Source organism: Chelonoidis abingdonii, chromosome 2 (assembly GCF_003597395.2).
Source record: "Chelonoidis abingdonii isolate Lonesome George chromosome 2, CheloAbing_2.0, whole genome shotgun sequence".
Classification (NCBI taxonomy): domain Eukaryota; kingdom Metazoa; phylum Chordata; order Testudines; family Testudinidae; genus Chelonoidis; species Chelonoidis abingdonii.
In genome coordinates, this window is record NC_133770.1 from 5,181,326 (window position 1) to 5,203,814 (window position 22,489).

A 22,489-nucleotide genomic window follows, 5' to 3' on the forward strand; every position below is an offset into this window, starting at 1 on the left:
GAAATCATAGACAAATCTACAAGGGTTGCTTGTACAACCTTAATTTAGCCCTTTTGTGTGAATGCATTATACTCTTCAATTATATGATCAGACTTTTTCCCCACAGGATCCTGGGTTCATTTGGTGCACAAGCCTGTTTATATCCTTGATCTAGGCCCACCCAGAACCAAAGGCCTGCCCCCTCAACCAAGGAGAGGAACTGCTAAGTCCAGAAAACAAGAGTATGGAGTCAATGAAAGAACAGGGATGGAAGTGAGACGAATAGGCTTATAAGAAAGGTACTGCAGGGAGATACAGGATGAACCTGCCCTGGGGATGAATCAGGGTTGTGTAATGGAGCGAGTGTCTGTGGGACCCCTGCTTCATTTCTTGCAGTAGTCGGAAGGTATGTAACGAATGAGATGGGACTGCAGGAAGAGAGAGGATGATCTCCTGGCTAAGGCTGTTGAGTGCTGCCCTGGGGAACACTATTTTATCCTTACCTCTGCCATGGAGTTCCTCCGTGATGCTGATATTACTGAAATCAAACTTTTCACTGCTGGTCACTAACTGTGTCTCACTTTCTGGCTGCCTGAGTTGATACCCTGGGGTGTGACTTGCAGAAGTACTGAGCACTCACAGGTGCAACTGAAGTCAGTGGGAGCTGTGTTTTGAACATTCAAAGTGTTAGATTATGCTAAGTACTCTGAAAAATCGGGTCTTATGTGTCTCAAATTGGGCACCCAAAAAGCTGAAGAGCTCTGTGTAGCTTGAAAGCTTCTTTCACCCACAGAAGTTGGTCCAATAAAATATATTGTCTTCCACCATGACTCTCTAGTATCCTCAGACTAACATGGCTACAGTAACACTGCAAACAAAAGATCACGGTATGTTTGTTGGGAGGGCCTAGAAGTGTCGGGTGTATTTGCTCTGATGAAAGTGGGACTCTTCTGTAATTTTTAGGAATGAGATGCGTGGCAGAATGCAGTGCTGAAGAAGAGCTCTGTGTAAACTTGAAAGCTTGCCTGTCTTATGATCAGAAGTTTGTCCAATAAAAGATCCTACCTCACCCACCTTGTCTCAAGCACTGCACAGACTTATTTGACAAAGGGCTGCTATTGAATATAGAAGGGTTAAAATGCTGTCCTGGAGCACAGCAGGAGATAAGGTTTTGTGTCATGTAACTGTCTGGGGTAGTGTAAATGGGTCTTCCAGGACTGTCTGAAACCAACTTGTATCAATGGAGGTTCCGGGAAGACAATGAGAACCCCAAGGTCTGAACAGTTGACACCTATCAACAGGAAACTTGGGCAGGTGGGAGATGTGAACTCAACATGGGTCTGCAGAAGGAAGACACTGGACTGAGAGGTTACAGGAGGCTAGGATAAGAATTGGGCTTGGGAGAGAGACAGCAGCTCTGACCTGGGTCTGTTGACAGGGGCGGGGGGAGGGGTAGAGAGAGAGGAAACCAAGTGATGCCTAGAGAAGCTTGGCTCAAGGGGGCTTTAGTCAGCATGGACCATGCCTTTGTGCTGGCCTGAGGAATCCCCAGTGTTATGTTCCTGTTGACTGGCAAATCCTGCTCTGTTTAGAAAAGGCTGCCTGGTGTCACCGTAAATATTTGCTGAGGTGCTTTGATCTCTGAAGAGGGCAAAAAGTCTCTGAACAGTCTCTCTCTCTCAGTTGAACTCACTGGGCAGAGCTCATGGTATAGAGCCTAGATGCTAAGGCTTAGATGTTGCAGCTGTGTGGTCTCCCCTTGTAGAAGAGAGACCCTTTGCAGGTCTGGCACACTGACAGGGCTCCTCCAAGAGACTGCTGAAAAGCTGCAGGGTGTGAGTTAGATGAAGGCTTCAGTATAGAGCTATGAATGGGTTTTTTTGGAAGGTATAGTAAACCTCATTCTTCACAGCTTAATACAAACCAGCCAATCTTCAGCAGGGGGAGGGATAGCTCAATGATTTGAGCATTGGCCTGCTAAACCCAGGGTTGTGAGTTCAGTCCTTGAGGGGGGTACAGAGGGATCTGGGGCAAAAATCAGTACTTGGTCCTGCTAGTGAAGGCAGGGGGCAGGACTCAATGACCTTTCAAGGTCCCTTCCAGTTCTAGGAGATAGGTATATCTCCAACTATTTATTTTAACCTGTTAGATCAGAATGAGACTGTGGGTGGGGTGGTGGTACAGATCCCACATCTGCCTACTGCCGGGTTCTTACAGCTTTTTCTTAAGCTTCTGGTTCTGGCCCCAGTTAGACAGGATACTGTGCTGGATAGACCTTGGGTCTGACCCAGGAATGGCAATGCCTACGTTACCTATATAGTCTTAGCTACATTGCAAGTGGAACTAAAATAACTACATCACTTGTAATTCACACCTTCAGTTATTTCAGGGCCAGTTTATGAAAGTATCAGAGGGGTAGCCGTGTTAGTCTGGATCTGTAAAAGCAGCAAAGAGTCCTGTGGCACCTTATAGACTACCAAACGTATTGGAGCATGAGCTTTTGTAGGTGAGTACTCACTTTGTCGGATGCTGCATCTGATGAAGTGGGTATTCAGCCATGAAAGCTCATGCTCCAATACGTTTGGTAGTCTATAAGGCCTGGCCTACACTGTGTGTGGGGGTGTCAATTTGTAAGATGCAGAACTTCAGCTACGAGAATACGTCGACTTCCACTGCGCTATCTTATTTTGACTTACCTCCCATCCTCACAGCACGGGATCGATGGCCGTGTCCCCCCCCTCTTGACTCTGCTACTGCTGCTCACCCTGGGGGAATTCTGGAGTCGATGGGAGCGCATTCAGGGATCGATATATCGCATCTAGATGAGACGTGATATTGATCCCTGATAAATCAATAGCTACCCGTCAATCTGGCGGGTAGTCTGGATGTACCCTAAGGTGCCACAGAACTCTTTGCCAGTTTGTGTGTAGATACTTATTTCTGAATACAAGCATCCTGCTTCGGTAAATAGGACAATCATTCATTCAAAAATAAGTGTCCTTACACAGATTTACAATCAAAACGGAAGATGCAAGTTAGTTTCTGCATAGCCAAGCCCTCGAACATGGCTGGAATTTTCTTCCATTGTGGACCCAAGAAGAGTTCATGCAGTAAGAACCATCACCCTGATGGCTATGGAATAGTCCCAGAAAGTATTGTTAGAGGTACCCAAGTACATAAAATCTGAGTTTGGACGTGGCTAGTAGGATTGTGATCAGTGTCGCTTGGAACATTCTGTAGATCTGCATGACTGTGGCTGGTGAGCTCTCAGGGTTGTGTTGCTTTGGAGGTAGCCAGCATTTCTGCTAAGCCTGACTCTGTGTTTACTGTAGGCAGAAAGCTGCAAAACTTCTGAAATGTACTTTGGCTGTAAAACAGTGAAAGGAAGTGAAAGGATTCATGAATGCTAGTAAGACTGCCAAGTATATTCCAACGGTTAAAATATGTGAAGAACAAAGGTCAAAGTGTAATCGACCCGTCCTTAGACAGGATGTAATAAGGGAGATGGATTCTCTTGTATCCCCTCAGAATTGAATGAACTGGCACAGGAACACTGATGGTAGAAAGATTTCCAAACAAACCAAAATAACAAGTTTCTCTAACTTGGGGAGAGGCTTTCAAGTACAAAAATAAGCTCCAGTGGTTGCTTTGTAACTCAGATTGACCTTGATATTCCTGCCAATTGGTGGCTGTCATAGGATCTTGATCCGACAGAAGAAGGTACTCTACAGCATTTCTGGAGTAGCTATTATCCTAGTGTCAAAGGGATTGAACCTCATAGTACCTGAGGTATAATATACTTTTTGGCCACCTCTGTTATAACAGAACTCTGGAATTCCAGGGTAGAACTAAATGGGCCATGTCTACACTTAAACTGTTACAGTGGCACAGCTGCACTGCTGTAGCACTTCAGCATAGACACTAGAGCAACGGGAGGGGCTCTCCCATCATTTGCAGGTAACCCACCTCCATGAGAGTTGGTAGATAGGTTGACAGAAGAATTCTTCTATTGACATAGCAGTGTCTCGGATATGTGGCTGTTTCACACCCTGAGACATGCTGAGTCGATCTTTTGTTCTAGCGTAGACTAGCACCACAGTTTAGGACAGGAGGAGAATGCTGTATCCATTTGAAAAGGTAAAGTTTTTACTCTAGGATGCAGAATGAAACTAGCAGAGTTGGAATTTGGCTAGCGCATCAGACCTAATGTCCCATCTTTGGCAGAAGGTGCCTTGGAATATTAAGCATTAAAACACTCCCTCCCCCCCAATCCCTGCATTTGTAGGGTGAACTGTACACGAAGACGTAACTTCTATGATTGTGATGATACCCCTGAGATCTGGCCTCTTGTGATGAGCACACAGACAGGACCTCTCTCCTCCCACTCATCTGAAAGCGGCTGCAATTGGCCAATACTGACTTACAAGGAAGGGTTCAGCCTACTGAATCATAACATCACTTGTGCTTCACCAAAGTGTTCCTTGGAGATCTCATTGCCTAGGTCAGAACTTTGACAGCAATAACAATATGCTCTTTTCTTCTTCAGAAAGACAAGGGTGCGTTTTGAAGTGTCTTTGGGAAAGCCAAAATGTGCACATCTCAAACTCAGGTGATCCTTTAGTTTAAAAGATGCCTTTGGTAGCTCTGCCCATAGCCTGTTTTTTTGGCTGTTGGATAATCTAGTAAAGAGAGACTGGCACAAGAAAACACTTCAGATTCTTTGATTAGTCTGACGTGTATGTTCAGACTTACAGTCAAAGCCTTTTTATGTGTTATCTGCTGGGTATTTTTAGCTTAACCATTATTTAGCCAACCACTAGCACAACAGCAAAATCTTCCAGATGTTCTTAAGGGAAAATATGCTTTGTGGATTTTTAGTTAACATAACAGATCCAATAAATACACAGGTTCACTAATTAAGATGGCTTACATAATGCCACTAACTGAAGTTAATCCATTGAGTTATCTCTACAAAACAAATGGTGCTGTCATCTTACTAGGGTCAGCTGAACTTAGATAGTAGATTCTGGGTTTTCCCCCCTCCTTTGGAAGCAGAGATCAGACACTGGGGTTGGTTGGTGCTCTAAGGTGGTACTGAGAATTCTCAAGTGCTTAGCTGTTGTCTTGGTCAGGATCTAACTGATCTAACCATATTCTATGTTGAAAGAATTTTCCCTGAGGTGAGATCGGCAGGGATCTGTGGTGGCCGTAGGGAGATTTTCCACCTGCCTCTGCAGCATGGGGCATGGCCACGTGGGTCACTTGCTATGATCATCTTGTATCTCACTAATTCAATTTCCTACCATTGCAAGGGCCATCGGCATTGTGCACTCTGATACCTCCTGATCCCTGCCTGTGGCACACAGTAGTTTAATCTGGAGGGCTTGGATACTTTTGGCTTAATTCTGATTGTTGGTCTTGGTGTGGGAGTGGCTGGATGGCCTTAGACTGACCTCGTTGGGGGCACAACCCTGCCTTCAGTCATGTAGCATAAGAGAATGCTATCAACTTTAACTATAAACTCAACCCCAGTTTGAACATTAAGGCCTGATCTATATTTATAGCTCTTCCCATCCAAGTTTTGTCAGTCAGTGGTGTGAAAAAAACATGCCCTCTTGTGACATGGCTATGCCAACACAACCCCCTGTGTAGACGCAGCTGTGCTGGCAGAAAAGGGCTTCTTTAATGTAGCAGGGTTCTTATACCTGCAGAACATCAGGCTTGCTGCCACTGGAAAGTAAGATCAATCTAGCAACAATGCTCAGGGGTGTGAAAAATTCACAGCCTGAGAGACTAAGCTGACCTACGCCCCAGAGTAGACAGCACTAGGTGGATGGAAAAATCCTTCTATCGACCTAACTACCACCTCCTTGGAGAGGTGGATTTACTACAGCTATGGAAGAACCCTTCCATAGCTGTAGTAAGTGTCTAGACAGTACCACAGCAGCGCAGCTGCAGTGTTTCTGCTGCAGACCTCTCCAGACACATACATATCCTGTCAACTGTGTGCTGCATCTACACTAGCAGGCTATGGAGACATAACCTTAGAGCTCTGTGAACTGGATTTTGAGTGGATGCCATAAATAGCTAGTTAAATCAATATTTATTACAATGAGAAGTACCAATGCTGCCATTACTGAAGTAAGATTTACCTAAAGCAAATGGCAAGTCTAACACCCACCACTTCAAATATTCATGTGCAAGAGACATCTAGTCTCACTCTGTTCTGTCATCTTCTGCTTTTATTGCTAAGACTTCCTGCCTGTAAGAAAGGAAAACCACACCCTGTCGGGGTGGAGTGAGTCCTTTTTTTATTTTTTTGGGGGGGGTGGGGGGAGGACTTTCTCCAAATCCTGTCTGAGTTGGGGAATTTGAAACGGTGAATAGAATGGACAGTTCCTGGGAATGGCTTTTCCCGTTAAACAAGCACTGGGAGGGTCTGATATTTCAGATGCTTGCTATAGACTGGAGCAAACCAAGCCCTGGGTGTTTCACCGATTTCCAGATGATTAGGAGCCTAGTGATGGCTGAAGGCTGCTCTGGCATGGGACCGCTTTAGGAGCGTTTGTCATCTCCACCATGGTATGTATACTTGTACTTAAGTTTTGTTTCACTGCGTTCAGCCAGTGCTTTATGCTGGAAAACTTTTGATGTAACATTGCATTATTGGTTCTTGCATTTTCTTATGCAGAAGCAAAGAAATTGGCACTCGGTTAAACGTAGCTGTAGTGTGTAAAGCTCACAAGATTTTGGGACTTAAATCTGAGCTGCTTTCCTTAGATTTAAGTCTGTTCAGGATTTTAATTTGTTAAATTTCAAAACAGATGAATAGCTTGAGTCTGACCTTTGGGGCACGGCAGGATTCTTCCATTCACTGCCCTGGTAAATTAAGGGAGAAGTGGAGCTGTCTGTTGCCAACTCTCATGTTTGAGCGTCCTGCAATCTTTGTGTTTAAAGCTCCAGCTGCTGAAATCAAGAGATTGCACAAACAACTCAACTTTAATTTTTAAAAATACTACCAGCTTTAAACAAGCGAAGTGTCCCCTCCAAATTCAGTGATGACAAGCCCTCAAACTTAAATCAGGGTGGGGTTGGGGGTCTGACTCTCTGATTTTTGAACACTTGAGGTTGGAAAGAGTATCTGTGTACACACTTTATAAATGAGACAGTGAAGGGCTGCTTATAAATCCCCATGACAAGCCTTCAGTCCTTGGGGATTTACTTACTGTGTCATTTAAATTGCTAATTTTCAGGTGTTTATTAAAATTAAAACTTAGCTATTCCAGTGATAGGATGTTAGATCTCACACTACACTTACCACTGAAACCTGTATGGTGGTGAGGAGAAAAAGAAACTGTTTTCCACTTGCAATCTCTATCACAGTCCTTGTCACAGATAACTGCCCAGTGCAAGGGCTCAGGACAGCATTATCATGGTATCCTACAGAGGCCACGTCTACGCTATGGGATAATATCGAATTAGCTAAAATCGGTTTTATAAAACTGGTATTATAAATTCGATTTCATGCGGCCACACTAGGCACAGTAATTCGGTGTTGTGCGTCCATGGTCCGAGGCTAACGTCGATTTCTGAAGCGTTGCATTGTGGGTAGCTCTTCCGTAGCTATCCCATAGTTCCCGCAGTCTCCCCCGCCCCTTGGAATTCTGGGTTGAATCATTATTGTCGCGGGTGGTTCTGGGTAAATGTCGTCAGTCATTCCTTCCTCCGGGAAAACATCAGCTGACAATCCTTTCGCAACGTTTTTCCCTGGATTGCCCTGGCAGACGCCATAGCACGGCAACCATGGAGCCCGTTCAGCTTTTTTTTTTTCCGGCACCGTATGTGTACTGGATGCCGCGGACAGAGAGGCGATACTCCAGCGCTACACAGCAGCATTCACTTGCTTTTGCAATGATAGCAGAGATGGTTACCGGTCGTTCTGTACCGTCTACTGCCGGAGAAAACTGGCAATGAGATGACGGTTATCTCTCCCCCTCTGTACTGTCCGCTGCTATCATGAGTGCCCCTGGCTGAAATCGGCCGGGGGCGCAACGCAAAAGCAAAATTGGGATTGACTCACTTGGGACTGAGTCAATCCCTCCCTTATGGTTTCTAAAAATAGAGTCAGTCCTGCCTAGAATAAGGGGCAAGTGTATTAGAGGACCAGTGTATCAGAGCACAGCTGCTCCGTGTCAGTATTCACAGGGGGTGCCCCTGCAACAACCCCACCCGTTGCTTCCCTCCTCCCCCAACCTTCCTGGGCTACCGTGGCAGTGTCCTCCCCCATTTGTGTCATGAAGTTATAAAGAATGCAGGAATAAGAAACAGAGACTTGTTAGTGAGATAAAATGAGGGGGAGGCAGCCTCCCGGGGCTATGACAGTCCAGGCAGTATAGAATCTTTTCTTTACACAGGAAAGGGAGGGGGCTGATGAAGCTCAGCCCCCAGTTGCTATGATGAAGACAGTTACCAGCCGTTCTGTACCATCTACTGGGAGTAACTGGGAGTCATTCCCATTTTTACCCAGGCGCCCCCGGCCAGCCTCACCTGAGGCCAGCCAGGAGCACTCACGGGCTGATGGCGACGACGGATATCAGTCATATTGTACCGTCTACCACCGGGGAGGGGGAGAGGAGCGGATACTGCTCTTCACTGCTGCAGCATCGCGTCTACCAGCAGCATTCAGTACACATAGGGTGACATTGAAAGTAGTCAAGGAATGATTTCTTTCCCTTTTCTTTCACGTGGTGGGGGGGGGGAAGAAACTGAGGAGCTGTTCCCTGAACCACGCCAGACACTGTGTTTGAACCTACAGACATTGGGAGCTCAGCCAAGAATGCAAATACTTTTCAGAGACTGCTGTGGACTGTGGGATAGCTGGAGTCCTCAGTACCCCCTCCATCCATGAGCGTCCATTTGAGTCTCTGGCTTCCCGTTACGCTTGTCACGCAGCGCTGTGTATCCTGGAGATTTTTTTTCAAACGCTTTGGCATTTCGTGTTCTGTAACGGAGCTCTGATACAACAGATTTGTCTCCCCATACAGCGATCAGATCTAGTATCTCCCGTACGGTCCATGCTGGAGCTCTTTTTGGATTTGAGACTGCATCGCCACCCGTGCTGATCAGAGCTCCACGCTGGGCAAACAGGAAATGTAATTCAAAAGTTCGCGGGGCTTTTCCTGTTTACCTGCCCGCTGCATCCGAGTTCAGATTGCTGTCCAGAGCGGTCAGTGGTGCACTGTGGGATACCGCCCGGAGGCCAATAACGTCGATTTCCGTCCACACTAACCGTAATCCGATATGTTAATATCGAATTTAGCGCTACTCCTCTCGTCGGGGTGGAGTACAGAAATCGATTTAAAGAGCCCTTTATATCGATATAAAGGGCGTTGTAGTGTGGACGGGTACAGCGTTAAATCGATTTAACGCTCTTTAAATCGATTTAAACGCGTAGTGTAGACCAGGCCAGAGTCTCTAGAGTTTGGAATCTACAGTCAGCGTGAAATGGAAGGAAAGAAACTAGTGTTGCTTGCCTGCTCCCAGAGGTAAATGGAAAATACAGTTCCAGAAGATGCGATTTAATATTGTTTTCAAGAACTTGTGCTGTTAACCAGGGACCCTTGATTTCTAAAATATGGCAACACCCACTGGCATTCCTGCAGAAACCTCAGTACACTTAAGCTTTCAGGAATTGGCACTTGAGCACATTCTGGAGTTTGTAAGACTCTGGTTTAATAGTACTGACCCTTTTCAGGAATAGCTTTAAAGGGTAAAGATTAAAACCTACAGCTGTTAAGTTCTATTACAGTAACACTTAGACAGCCCCTTTCTGGGATTGAGGTCCCTTTATGCTTGGTGCTTGTCTGTGCATGTAGAAGGACAGTTCCTGCCCCAGAGCTTACAATTTAGAGTTGATAGATAAACCAGATGGGGGAAACAACCAGCCTGGGAGGGGTGGTAAGAGAAAAACTAGCATGTTTTTTTGCCTAATAAGAGAAATCTGTATACCAGTTGCTTTAGCCATTGTCAGATGGCACTTTTTTAAAATCGACGTGCAATACAGGACACTTTGTGGAGGTAAATTTGGTAAATGCATCTATATAGTTCCTAGGTCTAAAATGTAGCTTATAGCTTGTTGGCTAACAGACTTATCAGTGATTCATGTTGAAATCCAGCCTGATGTCTTAGGCCTGGTTACACCTTCAGTACTGCGTGCAGTTCTGGTCACCCAATCACAAAAAAAGATTAGAATGGGAAAAGGTACAGAGAAGGGCAACTGAAATGATTAGGTGTCTGGGACAATTTCCATATGAGGAGAGATTAAAAAGATGAACTTTTCAGCTTGGAAAAGAGATGACTAAGGGGGAGATATTATAGATCTATAAAATCATGAGTGGTGTGGACCATTAGTCTGACCCAGTATGGCTGTTCTTATGTTCGCTTAAAAATTAGGGTGATGTTGCTGCATTGCTCAGGGGTGTTAAAAATCCACACCCAGGAGCGACATAACTATGCTGAGCTAACCCACAGTGTAGACTATGAACAGGTTGACGGAAGCATTCTTCTAGCAACTGTTGCTCGAGGAGGTGGTGTTCGAACAGTGACGAGAACTCCCCCCTTCCATCCCTGCTTGTGTCTATGCAATGGGGTTGTGCTGGCATAGCTATGATGCCACAGCTGTTCTGCTATGCACCCTGTAGTGTAGACGTGGCCTTAGGTGCATTGCTTGATTTAGTTCCCCATAGAAACTCCCATTTCAAAACCACTAGGCATAATTAGGCGTGGATGTTCAGAGGACCAGGACAAAGTTCAGGATATGTGCTAGTTATCTTACTCCTAGGCTGTGTAACTCCTATGGTATTTAGCTGTCTTCCAGAACCAACTAAAGGCTGTAGTGCAGCTCCGTAGTCCTGTTTGGTCCCAGTTATTCAGGCAACATCAAAACAATGTTTTAACACCGATGGGCTGGTACTATGCATTCTGCAACACCGATGAACTTGGAAATGTTGTGTGCCCTGGTCCAGGTATCCTATGCGAACTGAAAACTTCAGCCTGGTCTGTTTGTTTTCCACTTCCCGGGCCCTGGAAAGCATTCAGCAGATAAGACTGAACTAATCTTTCAAAAACTTTTCCTTTTGGGAGATCAGCTGCATGCTTCCTGAGTCACGGAAAGCATCTCAGGATGATTATTTCTGTGTTCTCCCAAATATCCTGGACTGCTTGAGTTGCAATTGCAGCTATGTGATAGTACTACAGAGTACAGTAGAGGGAACCCAAATTCACTGGGTGGATTTTAGAAGGGAAGGGTGGCTTTTTAAAAAATTTAGTTTTAAAGATTGGTTAGAATATCTTTCTTTCTTCTCCCCTCTCCCTGCCACACCCATTATGCAGCATGGGGCAATTTTAACTTGTCTTGCAGTTCGTCTCTAAAGCCATTTCAGCAAACCTCATTCATGGGCAAACATGGCATTACAAGTTTTTTTGTTTCATAGTTTCTCTATGTATGAGTTCTGCCTCACTTCAGTATTTATCAGTATATAATCTTGTGGGTAAAGAGCTAAGTTGAGTTATATGAAACTTTTAAGGGGTGTTTGTGAAAAAACACTGTTCTAAAAATAATAGGGAAAATTCCTTTCATTTTGCCTTACAGGAAAATCCTGTTTTTTGCTGGAGCCCAGCTAGAGCTGGTAAAGCAGATTTAAACATGGAAGCACAGGAGGGCTGGGCTTTGTCTTGTACTGCGCTTGGCTCTTGTAGCTTTTTTGCTTTATTAGTCTTAGGCCAGGTCTACGCTACGAGACTGAAACGATTTTAGATACCATGCTACGAGAATAGCGTAGCTGAAATCGAATATCTAAAATCGAATTTAACTCACAACCGTCTTCACCGGCGGGATCGATCCGCGCGGACTCATTGTGTTGAATCCGCGGAAGTCACGCGTCGTCTAACTGGAGGTTCCGGAATCAAGCACGCTCTGGGATCGAGATATCGCGTCCAGACCAGACGCGATATTTCGATCCCCGAGCAATCGATTTTAACGCGCCGATAGGGCACGTAGTCTAGACGTGCCCTTAGAATGTTTCTTTTGAGACCTGAGATTTGGCCATAAGATCAGTTTTAGGGAGCTGGCAAACGAAGCTTTTCTGCATCATTTACATTAATGAAGCTCTATTGCAGGGGTCGGCAACCTCTCAGAAGTGCTGTGCCGAGTCTTCATTTATTCACTCTAAGTTAAAGTTTCGCGTGCCGGTCATACATTTTAAGATTTTTAGAAGGTCTTTCTATAAGTCTATATAATATAACTAAACTATTTATGTAAAGTAAATAAGGTTTTTTTAAATGAAGCTTCTTAAACATTTTAAACTAAATTGAAATGCAGAGCCTCCCAGACCGGTGGCCAGGACCTGGGCAATGTGAGTGCCCCTGAAAATCAGCTCGTGTGCCACCTTCGGCACCCATGTCATAGGTTGCCTACCCCTGTTCTACTGTGTACAGAAATAGCTTTAAAATAAGATGTAGCCTACTTCTGGGAGTCACCTGTGAATAACTCAATCTGTTGGTATCTATATATTAAACACCATGTAGATTCTACCAACAGTCTGTTGGAAGCATGTTAAAGTGAGAAGGATGCAGGTAATGGGCCACTACCTAGGCATAATGAAGGAAAGTCTTATGGAACCAGCAACAGACTTGACAGATGCTGACATCTTCTGCCTTCCTACGTACAAAGAGGTGGACAGGATGACATGGTCCCTTAGACTGATTTGAATTCTTCCAGCACCTGCAACCAAATCCTTTAGCGGGCTTTTGGCTTATATGCAGAGGTTCTCAAACTGAGGGGGAGGGGAATGTATTTTGGGTATGTATGAGAAGCTTTAGAGGGGTGCGGGGAATGTAGTGTGCACATTTTACCTATAGCAATGCCACCTTTGCTTCTGTGCTGCCTTCAGAGCTGGGCACCCAGCCAGCAGCTGCTGCTCTCTGCTCTTCAGGTGAAAGGACAGATGCTGAAAAGCTCCAGCATAATCCTAAAATCACAGGGGCTTTACCAGCCTTCTTCTAATCTAGTAGGACTCCCTCAGCTTCTAATGGCAGGCCTGGGCCCTGATGCAAACAAAGGCACTTGTTTGGAAGGAGGCAAAGATCCAGATGACAGGCAGATGTCTCTGCCCTCTGTTTCTACTGCACCCTTCTTTGTTTCATCTTCTAAACCAGTGGTTCTCAAACTCTTCTTTTTTTTTTTTTTTTTTTTTTTTTTTTTATTGCAGCCCACTTGAAAATTGCTGAGGGTCTGAGCGGGCCACTTAATGGACTTTCTGAATGTTGTTTGTACCATTAGCTTGTACCATTAGCTAACTATTATAAAGCACTTTGGATAAAAGCACTATATAAAAAAAACCTTAATTAAGGTTTTTTGTTCTAGAAATAAAAGCACACAACTCATTTTTTAATATTGGTAGTCTTACCTTTCTAATGCGATGGATGTGCCTTCTCTCCCCGCCGCAGCAGCTGTGGAGCTGGAGCTGGGAAGGACGGGAGGGTCTCTCCTCAGCAGCCACAGCCCTGGAGCTGGGAAAAGTCACCTCTTTCTCTGGTCACCCGCAGCCCTGCATGTCTCAAATTTCCCCCACCGCCCCCTCCCACCTACCCCCTATTTACATGTGCATCTTCTCCAAGGTCCAGGCACCTAATTCGTGGAGCTACGCATGCATGACTCCACTAATTATGTGGGTGACCCTTCATTCTCTAGCGTGTGGCCTCCCCGGTGCGCACCTTAGAAGAAATTATCCACAGGCCACCTGAATGGAGCTTGTGGAGCTCTGGTGGTCCACGGATCACCATTTGAGAACCTCTGTTCTAAACAGCATTGTTATACACATGGACAACTCTTCCTTGTTCCTTTTCCCTTAGACATGAAGTCAGATTGCTTCAAACACAGGGGGTTTGGAAAACTTGCCAGGAACGCTGGTCCATTCAGTTCTTGTGGAGAACCTTCTGCGAATAGGCGATGGCATGAAGTCTTCTCCCTACTCTGGCAGTGATAGATGTGTTAAAGCTTATGTGGGAAGGGGGCTCTTATTAGTGCTATATGCTCCCCCTTATCACCAACACCTCAGGAGGGACTTCAGGTGTGAGAGTAATCAAATTCATGTGTAGATTAAATTCAGAATGGCAACTTTTAGCCTCTAGTTCCCATTCTCTCCCCCCCTCCCCCCCAAAAAAAACAAACCCTCACCAGACTTGGTTTGGAGCCATCTTTGATAGTGTCTGCGCTAAGGAATCTTACAAAGGAATAGCTATTTCAGCTGAACCATCTTTGGCACCAGAGACAGAACAAATACAGATGAGGCTGCGCGTCTGTCACGGATTCTGTGACTTCTGCAGCAGCTGATGCTGGCTCAGGGGATGCCCGAGCTGCCTATGGGGCTGGCCAGCAGCAGCAGTTTGGGTGTTTTGGGGGGGTTCAGGGCTGGGGCAGTGGGTTGGGGTGTGAGTCAGTGCTTACCATGGGTGGGTGGGGGAGGGGGACTCCCTTGTTCCCCCTGGCATGTCCCTGCAGCTCCCAGGCAGAGAGGCCAGGGGCCTCTGTGGGCTGCCTGCAGGCGCCACACTCGCAGCTCCCATTGGCCATGTTTTAGTTAAGGATCTATAGTAAAAGTCATGGACTGGTCACAGCCGTAAATCTTTGTTTACTGCCCATGACTTGTATTAAAAATACCTGGGACTAAAAAGTAGCCTTAAATAGAGACAGTTGTGTCCTGTGTTTGCACTACTATGTTAATTTAAACCCCTTCCCCCAAGAAGAGCCTGTGCACGCCACCCATATGCCTAGGAAGGGTTAACTTCTGCTTGTTTTTTATTGGGTTTGCAGAAGGGCCAAACACTGGCTATTCTCCTGGTGTTTATCAAGAGCTTCAAAGCACTGAACTTAACCCGCACGTCTTTGGTGTGGTGCCTAGAGCTTTGTTCTTAATTACTTCAGAACTTTTGCATGGCAACGTCATTCTTTGGAACCATGTTTCTAAAATCTTTTATAGCAGTTTTATCAACTTGATAAAACCTGGCTGAGCATTTTTCACTCCTCTGGCTTGTAAATTCTGTATTTCCCTTTTTGCTTTTACTGACATCCAGTTTTTTAAAAGGGAAAATTTTGGGGAAGGAGAGCAAGTTAACCACAAAAAACCAACTCCCAGATTGAGATGTTAACTGCCAAATTTCAGCCTTCAGCCCAAGCTCACTTAGTTATAAGTTTCTCAAACACATAGTTTGAAGCAAATACTGACACACCCTTATCTAGCACTGGCTGTATGCTCTGGTATAAGTGAAAAAAGCAAAGTGAGCATACAAATAAACGCCTTTCAATCCAGGTTGTTGGCTGATTGCTGCCCGCTAACCAAAATAGAAGGGGCTTGCCAAATAAACTGTCTTAAAGTTCAGTTCGTGCAAAATTTTGCATTCTGATTTTGCTGTGACATCACTGCTTCCAGCAAACTTTGGTTTGAAAATCAAGGCAGCTAATGGGGGTGAAGATAAATGGCGTTTTTTTTAGTGGATATAGTTTTCAGTTAAGTGTGTGCTGTGTGTTATAAGCTTTAAATATCTTGCTTGAGATCTTATAAAACAGCCTGGTTCTCCACCAGGGTTTTCAGATAGCTGTGATGTGTGAAAGATGTGACAGTTCTCAAGTACGCATAGGGTATGGGAAGGACTGTGAAGTTCTGTTCTTAAAGGCTGTTTCTGAAAATGCTTTACTCCCCCCCCCCCCCCCGCCCCCCAACAAGGCTTTCCAGGCGGCACAGTAATGCAGGCAAATACACTTTTATAGTGAAGAAGCTTCAACTACCTGAAACACCTATAATTAACCTAAACAAGGCCGTGTTCCTTACATCTCCAAATTATACCCCAAATCCTCTGATCTGAAACTTTGTTAATCTATGGTCCCCTCCCTCACCCTGGGGAGTTTAAATACAGAACAACCTTGTGATTCTCCAGGTATCTGCAGATCACCAAAATAAATAAATAAATTTGAAGTCACACTTCCATCTGAAAACTTTGAACCTGCTGTTACAAGTAACCATTAAAGTTGGAATTGTTCTTGTGTCTCCTGCACTAGCAGGAATCTCATGTAGTATTCTAGGTTTAGTCACCAGCAAAACTGAAGAGGCAACAGGGAGATACATACATGGGGGAATGAAAGAGGTAGGAACGGTGGACCTGAGTTTCATGTTGCACCTTGGTTGCCCAAAAGAGAAACTCCTTATGCTAAGATTTTGAAAAACTTCCGGACATACTGTGCTATTTAAGTATCACTCTATCAAAAAACCTGATTTTAATTTTTTTCATTAAAAAACAAATTGATGGAATCTCTGTAAAGAGCAGCCTTTCTGCGTACCAAGTTCACTGTGGAAAAAGCCTCTCTGTTCCACTGGTTTCACTTTTTCCCTAGGAGAAGTTGCAATGTCCTGTGATTCAAGAAGGCTCTGTCTTTCTGGTGCAAGTCAGTGGTTGTGATAAGCAGAGCAAAGTCGGCTTTAGTGGTCAGGGCACAATTAAAACAAACTGCAGCTCAGGTTCTGGGGTCCTGAATATGCTCTGCAAGTTACAGACTGGCCTTAAATGTACTTTTGATCTGCTGCTCAGTAGGCCTGAAGGGGGAAGCTGTGGGTGAAGTGGATTGTGAATGGCATGATTTGCTTGGGAACATGCAAATAGTAAGGCCATCCTCAGTTCAGTGTGCCCCAGGCGCCTATACTATGCTCTGTTTACAGTATTTGTTTCAGGACATGTTCAAACTTCAGAGACTGAAAATGCTTTTTTAATTTAGCCCTATATTTTATTGGAGCCTGGCTTTTAGCCCCAGGGGACACCATGTGACGCAGTATGGAGCGGGGTGGATTGACCTGGGAATGTCGTTTAGTTTTACTGGGACTAAATACTGCATGGGGGAGGGGAGAGCAGGGAATGACTTAGGTGAGGGAAGGTACCAGAACACTGACCCAGGAACCTATCCTTGCAACAAAGCCTGATGCCAACTCTGTCCACATCTATTCAAGTGATATCATCATAGGACCTAATCACATCAGCCGTGCCATCAGGGGCTCATTCACCTTCACATCTACCAATGTGATATATGCCATCATGTGCCAGCAATGCCCGTCTGCCATATACATTGGCCAAACCAGACAGTCTCTATGCAAAAGAATAAATGGACACAAATCTACATCAGGAATCATAACGTTCAAAAACCAGAAGGAGAACACTTTAACCTGTCTGGTCACTCAATAACAGACCTGAGATGGCAATTTCGCAACAGAAAAGCTTCAAAAACAGACTGCAATGAGAAACCGCTGAACTCTAATTGATATGCAAATTAGATACAATCAATTTAGGCTTGAATAGAGACTGGGAATGGCTGAGCCATTACAAACATTGACTCTATCTCCCCATGTAAGTACTCACACTTCTAATCAAACTGTCTGTACTGGGCTATCTTGATTATCACTTCAAAAGTTTTTTTTCTCTTACTTAATTTGGCCTCTCAGTTGGTAAGACAACTCCCACCTTTTGATGCTCTGTGTGTGTGTATCTCCACACTGTGTTCCATTCTATGCATCCAAAGAAGTGGGCTGTAGCCCACGAAAGCTTATGCTCAAATAAATTAGTCTCTAAGGTGCCCCAAGTACTCCTGTTCTTTTTGAGCCTGTAACCTGAGCCAGGAAGGTGGGTGGGGTGAGTCGGCACCTTTGCCTGGGAAACTGGACAGAGGGAGAAGAGAGCCTGCTGGAAGAGTTTTTGGGTTCATTTTGGAGCTGGCTGGGAAGAGGCAGGGAACTCCAAGTCTGAGGTTTAAGATCCTTGCCCCCCAGAGGGATCTGGCTGAGGGGTCCTGGTTATACTTAAAAGCCCTGCTTGGGAGTGTGTTCCTGTCGTCTAATAAACCTGTTTTATTGGCTGGCTGAGAGTCACAGTGAATCGCAGGAAGTGGGGGGTGCAGGGCCCTGACTCCCCTACACTCCGTGACACACCATCACATATCTCATCAGGGTCATCCACTGAGCCCCTCTGTTAAGGTCTCATACTCCCATTTTATAGCTTCTCCCTACTTCAGCTCTGACTGGCTCAGTTCTCAAATTATGAATATAATTCCACCCATCATTCACCAGTTTCTGACGTACTACATATGCGCAATTCATAAAAATATCAATATGAAATTTGATGATTGCTTAAATGTATATTGTACCTTCCTAGGTAGCAAAAAGATGTACCCAACCTACTCTAAAGGCTTTATTTAGTTTGTAAATCAACATTTTAGAGGTTGTATCAACCAGTGAGACTGCATCTTTCTTTAGAAGATAATTGAAATGCAAATGGAAAAGTTGATCTAAGTCAAGGCTTTCCACTTCGTTTAAATCAATCCACCCTGCTCACATTGCTACTTCAAACACTGACTGGTCACTTGCACCCCTGGGAGTTAGACAAGTTGCCTCATTTTACAGACAATCCCCCTGTAGAGGAGTTCTTAAGGGGTTTTAAATCTGTTGGAGTTCTAGAATTTGGGAGTTCCTTGGCTGACTACATACACATTACCTTTCATGCTGCCAGAGCTACTGTTAACCGTCTTCTGTCAGGTAGCATTGATTTCGTTTGATTAGTCAGTGTACGCTTGAGTCACAAAGAACCTACTTACAGTTCTGATTTGCATAATCATTAAAATTGATTGATTTGAAGATGATCCTCTGTATGGAGCTCAACCAAATTAGACATGCGTCTCTGCTGGGAGGGTGACTCTGCCTCTGTCGCCCAGTGCAGCGTTCAACGCTTCCTGGGGAAGGGGAAGGAAACATTTCTACCTTCAGAGCAGCATCTACGCCCATCTGCTTGTGATGACAGCGCATTCTAATAGGAATGTGAAACATACGGTAGGAGCTAATGCTTGAGTCTCTCATTTCATTGCATGTTAACTTTTACTGCTGCTTCACAAATATAACCACTAAAGACTGGAGAGCTAGAAAATGCAGCAGCAGCAGGTTGTAAAGGGGATTGCACTGCAGCATGTTCTGTGCTGAGCTAGACTTTTGCTGGGGTGCATCAGGCTCTTTGCAGAGTGTTTTTAAACAGCCACCATCTGAATGAGGGCATGTCTTAAAGCATCAATTCTCCTCCTAGTTTAATATTTTGAGACTAGTGAAAACTGCTGAAGACAGCTTGAGAAACCGACCTCTAACCGTGAAAGACTCTACTAGATGGTGTAAGTTGTGACTACTGGCAGCAAAACAAGGCCATTTTGATTTCACTGTATCAGCAGAATACATATAGGCAGTAACTCAAACAGATCTACATTTGGCATCAGAATTCTGATGTTTGCTTTCTATGTTTACAATTTGATATGTGCATAAATCTGTCAGAATCCAGTACAAGGATTGGTGTAAAGCAAGTACATATCTCTGATCTCCTTTTCTATGTGGGTTTCTCTGTAACTGAGCAATGAAACTGCTGCTCTGTGGTCCAAGAGTTTGGTGTGTGTTCCTGAGTCTGTGGAGCAAACAGAAGAGAACAAAGTCAGTTCCTGCTTTTGTCCCATGATACACATTCACTCTAAGCGCACATTCACACTGTGAGATACAAAATTGTTCCGATTATGTACTGGCCGGGCGTGTCTCCTTCCTACAGTACGTCACACTTGCCCACAGCAGTTGTTGCTAACTTCAGTCCCTGACGATTCATGGCGGCGAAGGTTCTACATGCTCATGTGCTGACTCTTCCTGTTTCTGAGTTTGCTCCTGTAGATAGAACAAGCTTTTCCAAGGTAGAGGCAACGGCCCTTCTCATGCTGCATCTATGCAAAATGAAATCTGTAAAGACTGCATTCCTCCAGATTAGTGGGGCGGCAGTACCAATATAGTCAGTGAGACTAGCTTACTGTTTGACACCCACTTATTCTAAGGGCTCTACACTAGCCCTAGTTTGTCATAGGGTATGTCTACACTGGTATTATCCGTAGTATAGACTGAAGGTCTTTTCCATCACTGCGGGAACACCACCTCCCAGTGACAGTGGGCTAGTTTGTTTGAAATGCTGCAGTGGCACAGCTGTAGCGCTAATCTGTGTAGCTATTCAGTACAATGATGGGAGGCATCTCCTGTCATTGTAGTAGGTCTACAGAAGAATTCTTCGGTCCATCGAGCACTGTGTATGCTGGGGTTAGGTCGGGTTAACTACATCATGCAGGTGTAAGCTTGGGATGAAAAATCCAACGTAGCTGAGTTGGTTTAACTTCTCAGAGTAAATCTGGCTGCTCTCTCTTGATTGTGTTTACCTTCATTTACCTGGTTCTCACATTGACCATAAGATGCTTGGAGCTACTTTAGCATTTGTTTTAACTATTCAGGTTTTTTACCTGTTGCACTGCTGCTGTCATCTACTTGGTAACTGATTCGAAAACTTTGCTACTGCAAATATTTGCATTCACCAAGATAACACATTACCCATTAAGTTATTTCAACATATTCAAGAATGACTCTGCATCTGCCCAGCAGTCATGTCATAGTCCAGAATTGTGGAAGCAACCTCCATACAGCTAATGTAAACATGCCAGTTTTATGGCTAGTCTATACTGGCAATGCTTTAACATGGCTTGTGTGGTCATGGCACAGCTCTAAAAAACCCACCTCCACGAGGGGTTTGACTACCAGAGCTGGGGCACTGTCTATCCTGGCACTTAACAGTGCTGTGTTTTTTCACATCCCCTGAGTGAGGAAGTTGCAGTGATGTAAATGGCTAGTGTAGACAAGCCCTTAGATGCTGGTCATACTGGCACATCCTACCCTGAGAACCAGGATACTTGTACTTGAGATATGATGTGAGAGGAGGAAAAAAGCAGGATACTGGGTATCAATGGCACTGTATAGCTTAGATAATTCACATTCAGAACACTGGCCCATGCTTTATAATGCAGTAAATGAGAATTAGTCCCATTAGTTTGCATTCAAGTTAATCTAATTCTTGTTCATATACAAAACCAACCTGCACTGCTTTTCAACGGTGCTGCATTTTTTCCCCACACTTCAGTCAAAGGGCTGAATGGCCTTTAATTAGGCTGTCCAAAACAGCATTCACTCTTGGACTGACAGGAATCACAAAGGAGACTGGTAGCTAAGTGTGTGAGAACAGGCTTGCAATAGGCAGGCAGTGTGCAACCATAACGACTGTGTTCAGAGCCCACAGATACCATAACAGAAATAGTTTCATCCACCATGGCAATGCATTAACTGCTGTGTCGAGTAGTTGGGCCTAGATGCTAGCAATAGCATCCTCTCCCCAAATACATATCTGAACTGGGGTTTTTACCCACAAGTTTATGCCCAAATAAATCTATTAGTCTCCTTGTTTTTGTGGATACAGACTAACACAGCTCCCCCTCTGATATTTTGGGGTCCTGGTCCATGACTGAGGCTATTAGGCTCTATAGTAATACAAATAATGAAAGATCAAGACTTTTGTGTAGCTCTTCCAATGAATGGAAGGATGGTCTGATGGTTAAACATGGGATTTGGGAGATTTGGCTTTAATTCCAAGCTCTGCCACCGATATACCGAGGCCACAGTCCCCCCACTAGCTTATCTTGGAATAGAAGCGCAAGAGCAGAAAAAGAAACAACCCCTCTGACCTTGCACATTCCTCTGGCTTTCCTGGAGCATCTTGTCTTATCTGTGTCTGCATCTTAAATCTTGTTTACACTGGCACTTTGCTAGCACTCTTCCCAGTGTTGGACTGGGGACGTGCTAATGGAGACAGGGCACAGGCATCTTCACCACAGTGCCTGACCCAAGTCAGCATTAGCAACATGGTGTTAATGACACCTGCACCTTGTCAAGGGTTCACCTAGACACATTGTACCTCACCCCTACCGCCGGTCAGATCTATATTACAGGCTTCTGCCTACATAGCTTTGTTGGTCCAGGCGGTGATGGGGTGTGATCTCAGCCTTGTTCGTTAGGTGTGACATTTATAACCAAAATAGTGATACTGGCACAAAAACAGCATGTGGACCAGCCCCTAGCATTTGCACTGGTGCTAGACCAATGGTGAGCAAAGCACTGCAAAGTCCTGGTCTAGACGTACGCTGTCAGTGCTTTACAAGTCACCTTCTGACCAAAAATCGAACGGACCCCTTCTGCTTTGTTTATATTGTTAACCCTGCTGCAAACAGGTGAGGGGCTGTCACTCCAGCTGATGCTTTTTGAAGTTTGGCATTACACTTGTCTGAATAAATAACTTAATGTTACCATGTGAATAATCAGTAGAAAAGGAAGGGTTAATACCTTCTCTTCCTATGGATATTTTGTCCAGTATGTCTAGATAAAAGGCAGTGGGAGACAGGGCCTACAGGCAGATGGGGTGGGAAGTGGTACAGTGAAGCTAATAGGTGACATTAGCCAGAAGTCTGACTGGTGGAGGTTGGGAGGGGAAGGCACGAGGGAGGTTGGAGTGGAAAGTGTCCAGATTCAGA

At 44.8% G+C, this 22,489-nt stretch overlaps 1 protein-coding gene across 2 annotated transcripts in view; it reads left to right on the forward strand.

The window, feature by feature from the left end:
* The first annotated feature begins 6,354 nt into the window (after positions 1 to 6,354).
* The window catches only part of CCM2 (CCM2 scaffold protein), a 59,182-nt gene continuing 43,047 nt past the window's right edge, over positions 6,355 to 22,489 (forward strand). The window contains exon 1 of one of the 2 annotated variants that reach the window (XM_032799611.2): positions 6,355 to 6,561. In XM_032799611.2, the coding sequence (XP_032655502.1) occupies positions 6,559 to 6,561 (3 nt within the window). In that variant the 5' untranslated portion in view covers positions 6,355 to 6,558. Of the gene's footprint in view, positions 6,562 to 16,135; positions 16,180 to 22,489 lie in introns of those variants that run through there. The other variant, XM_032799610.2, reaches the window with a different exon arrangement.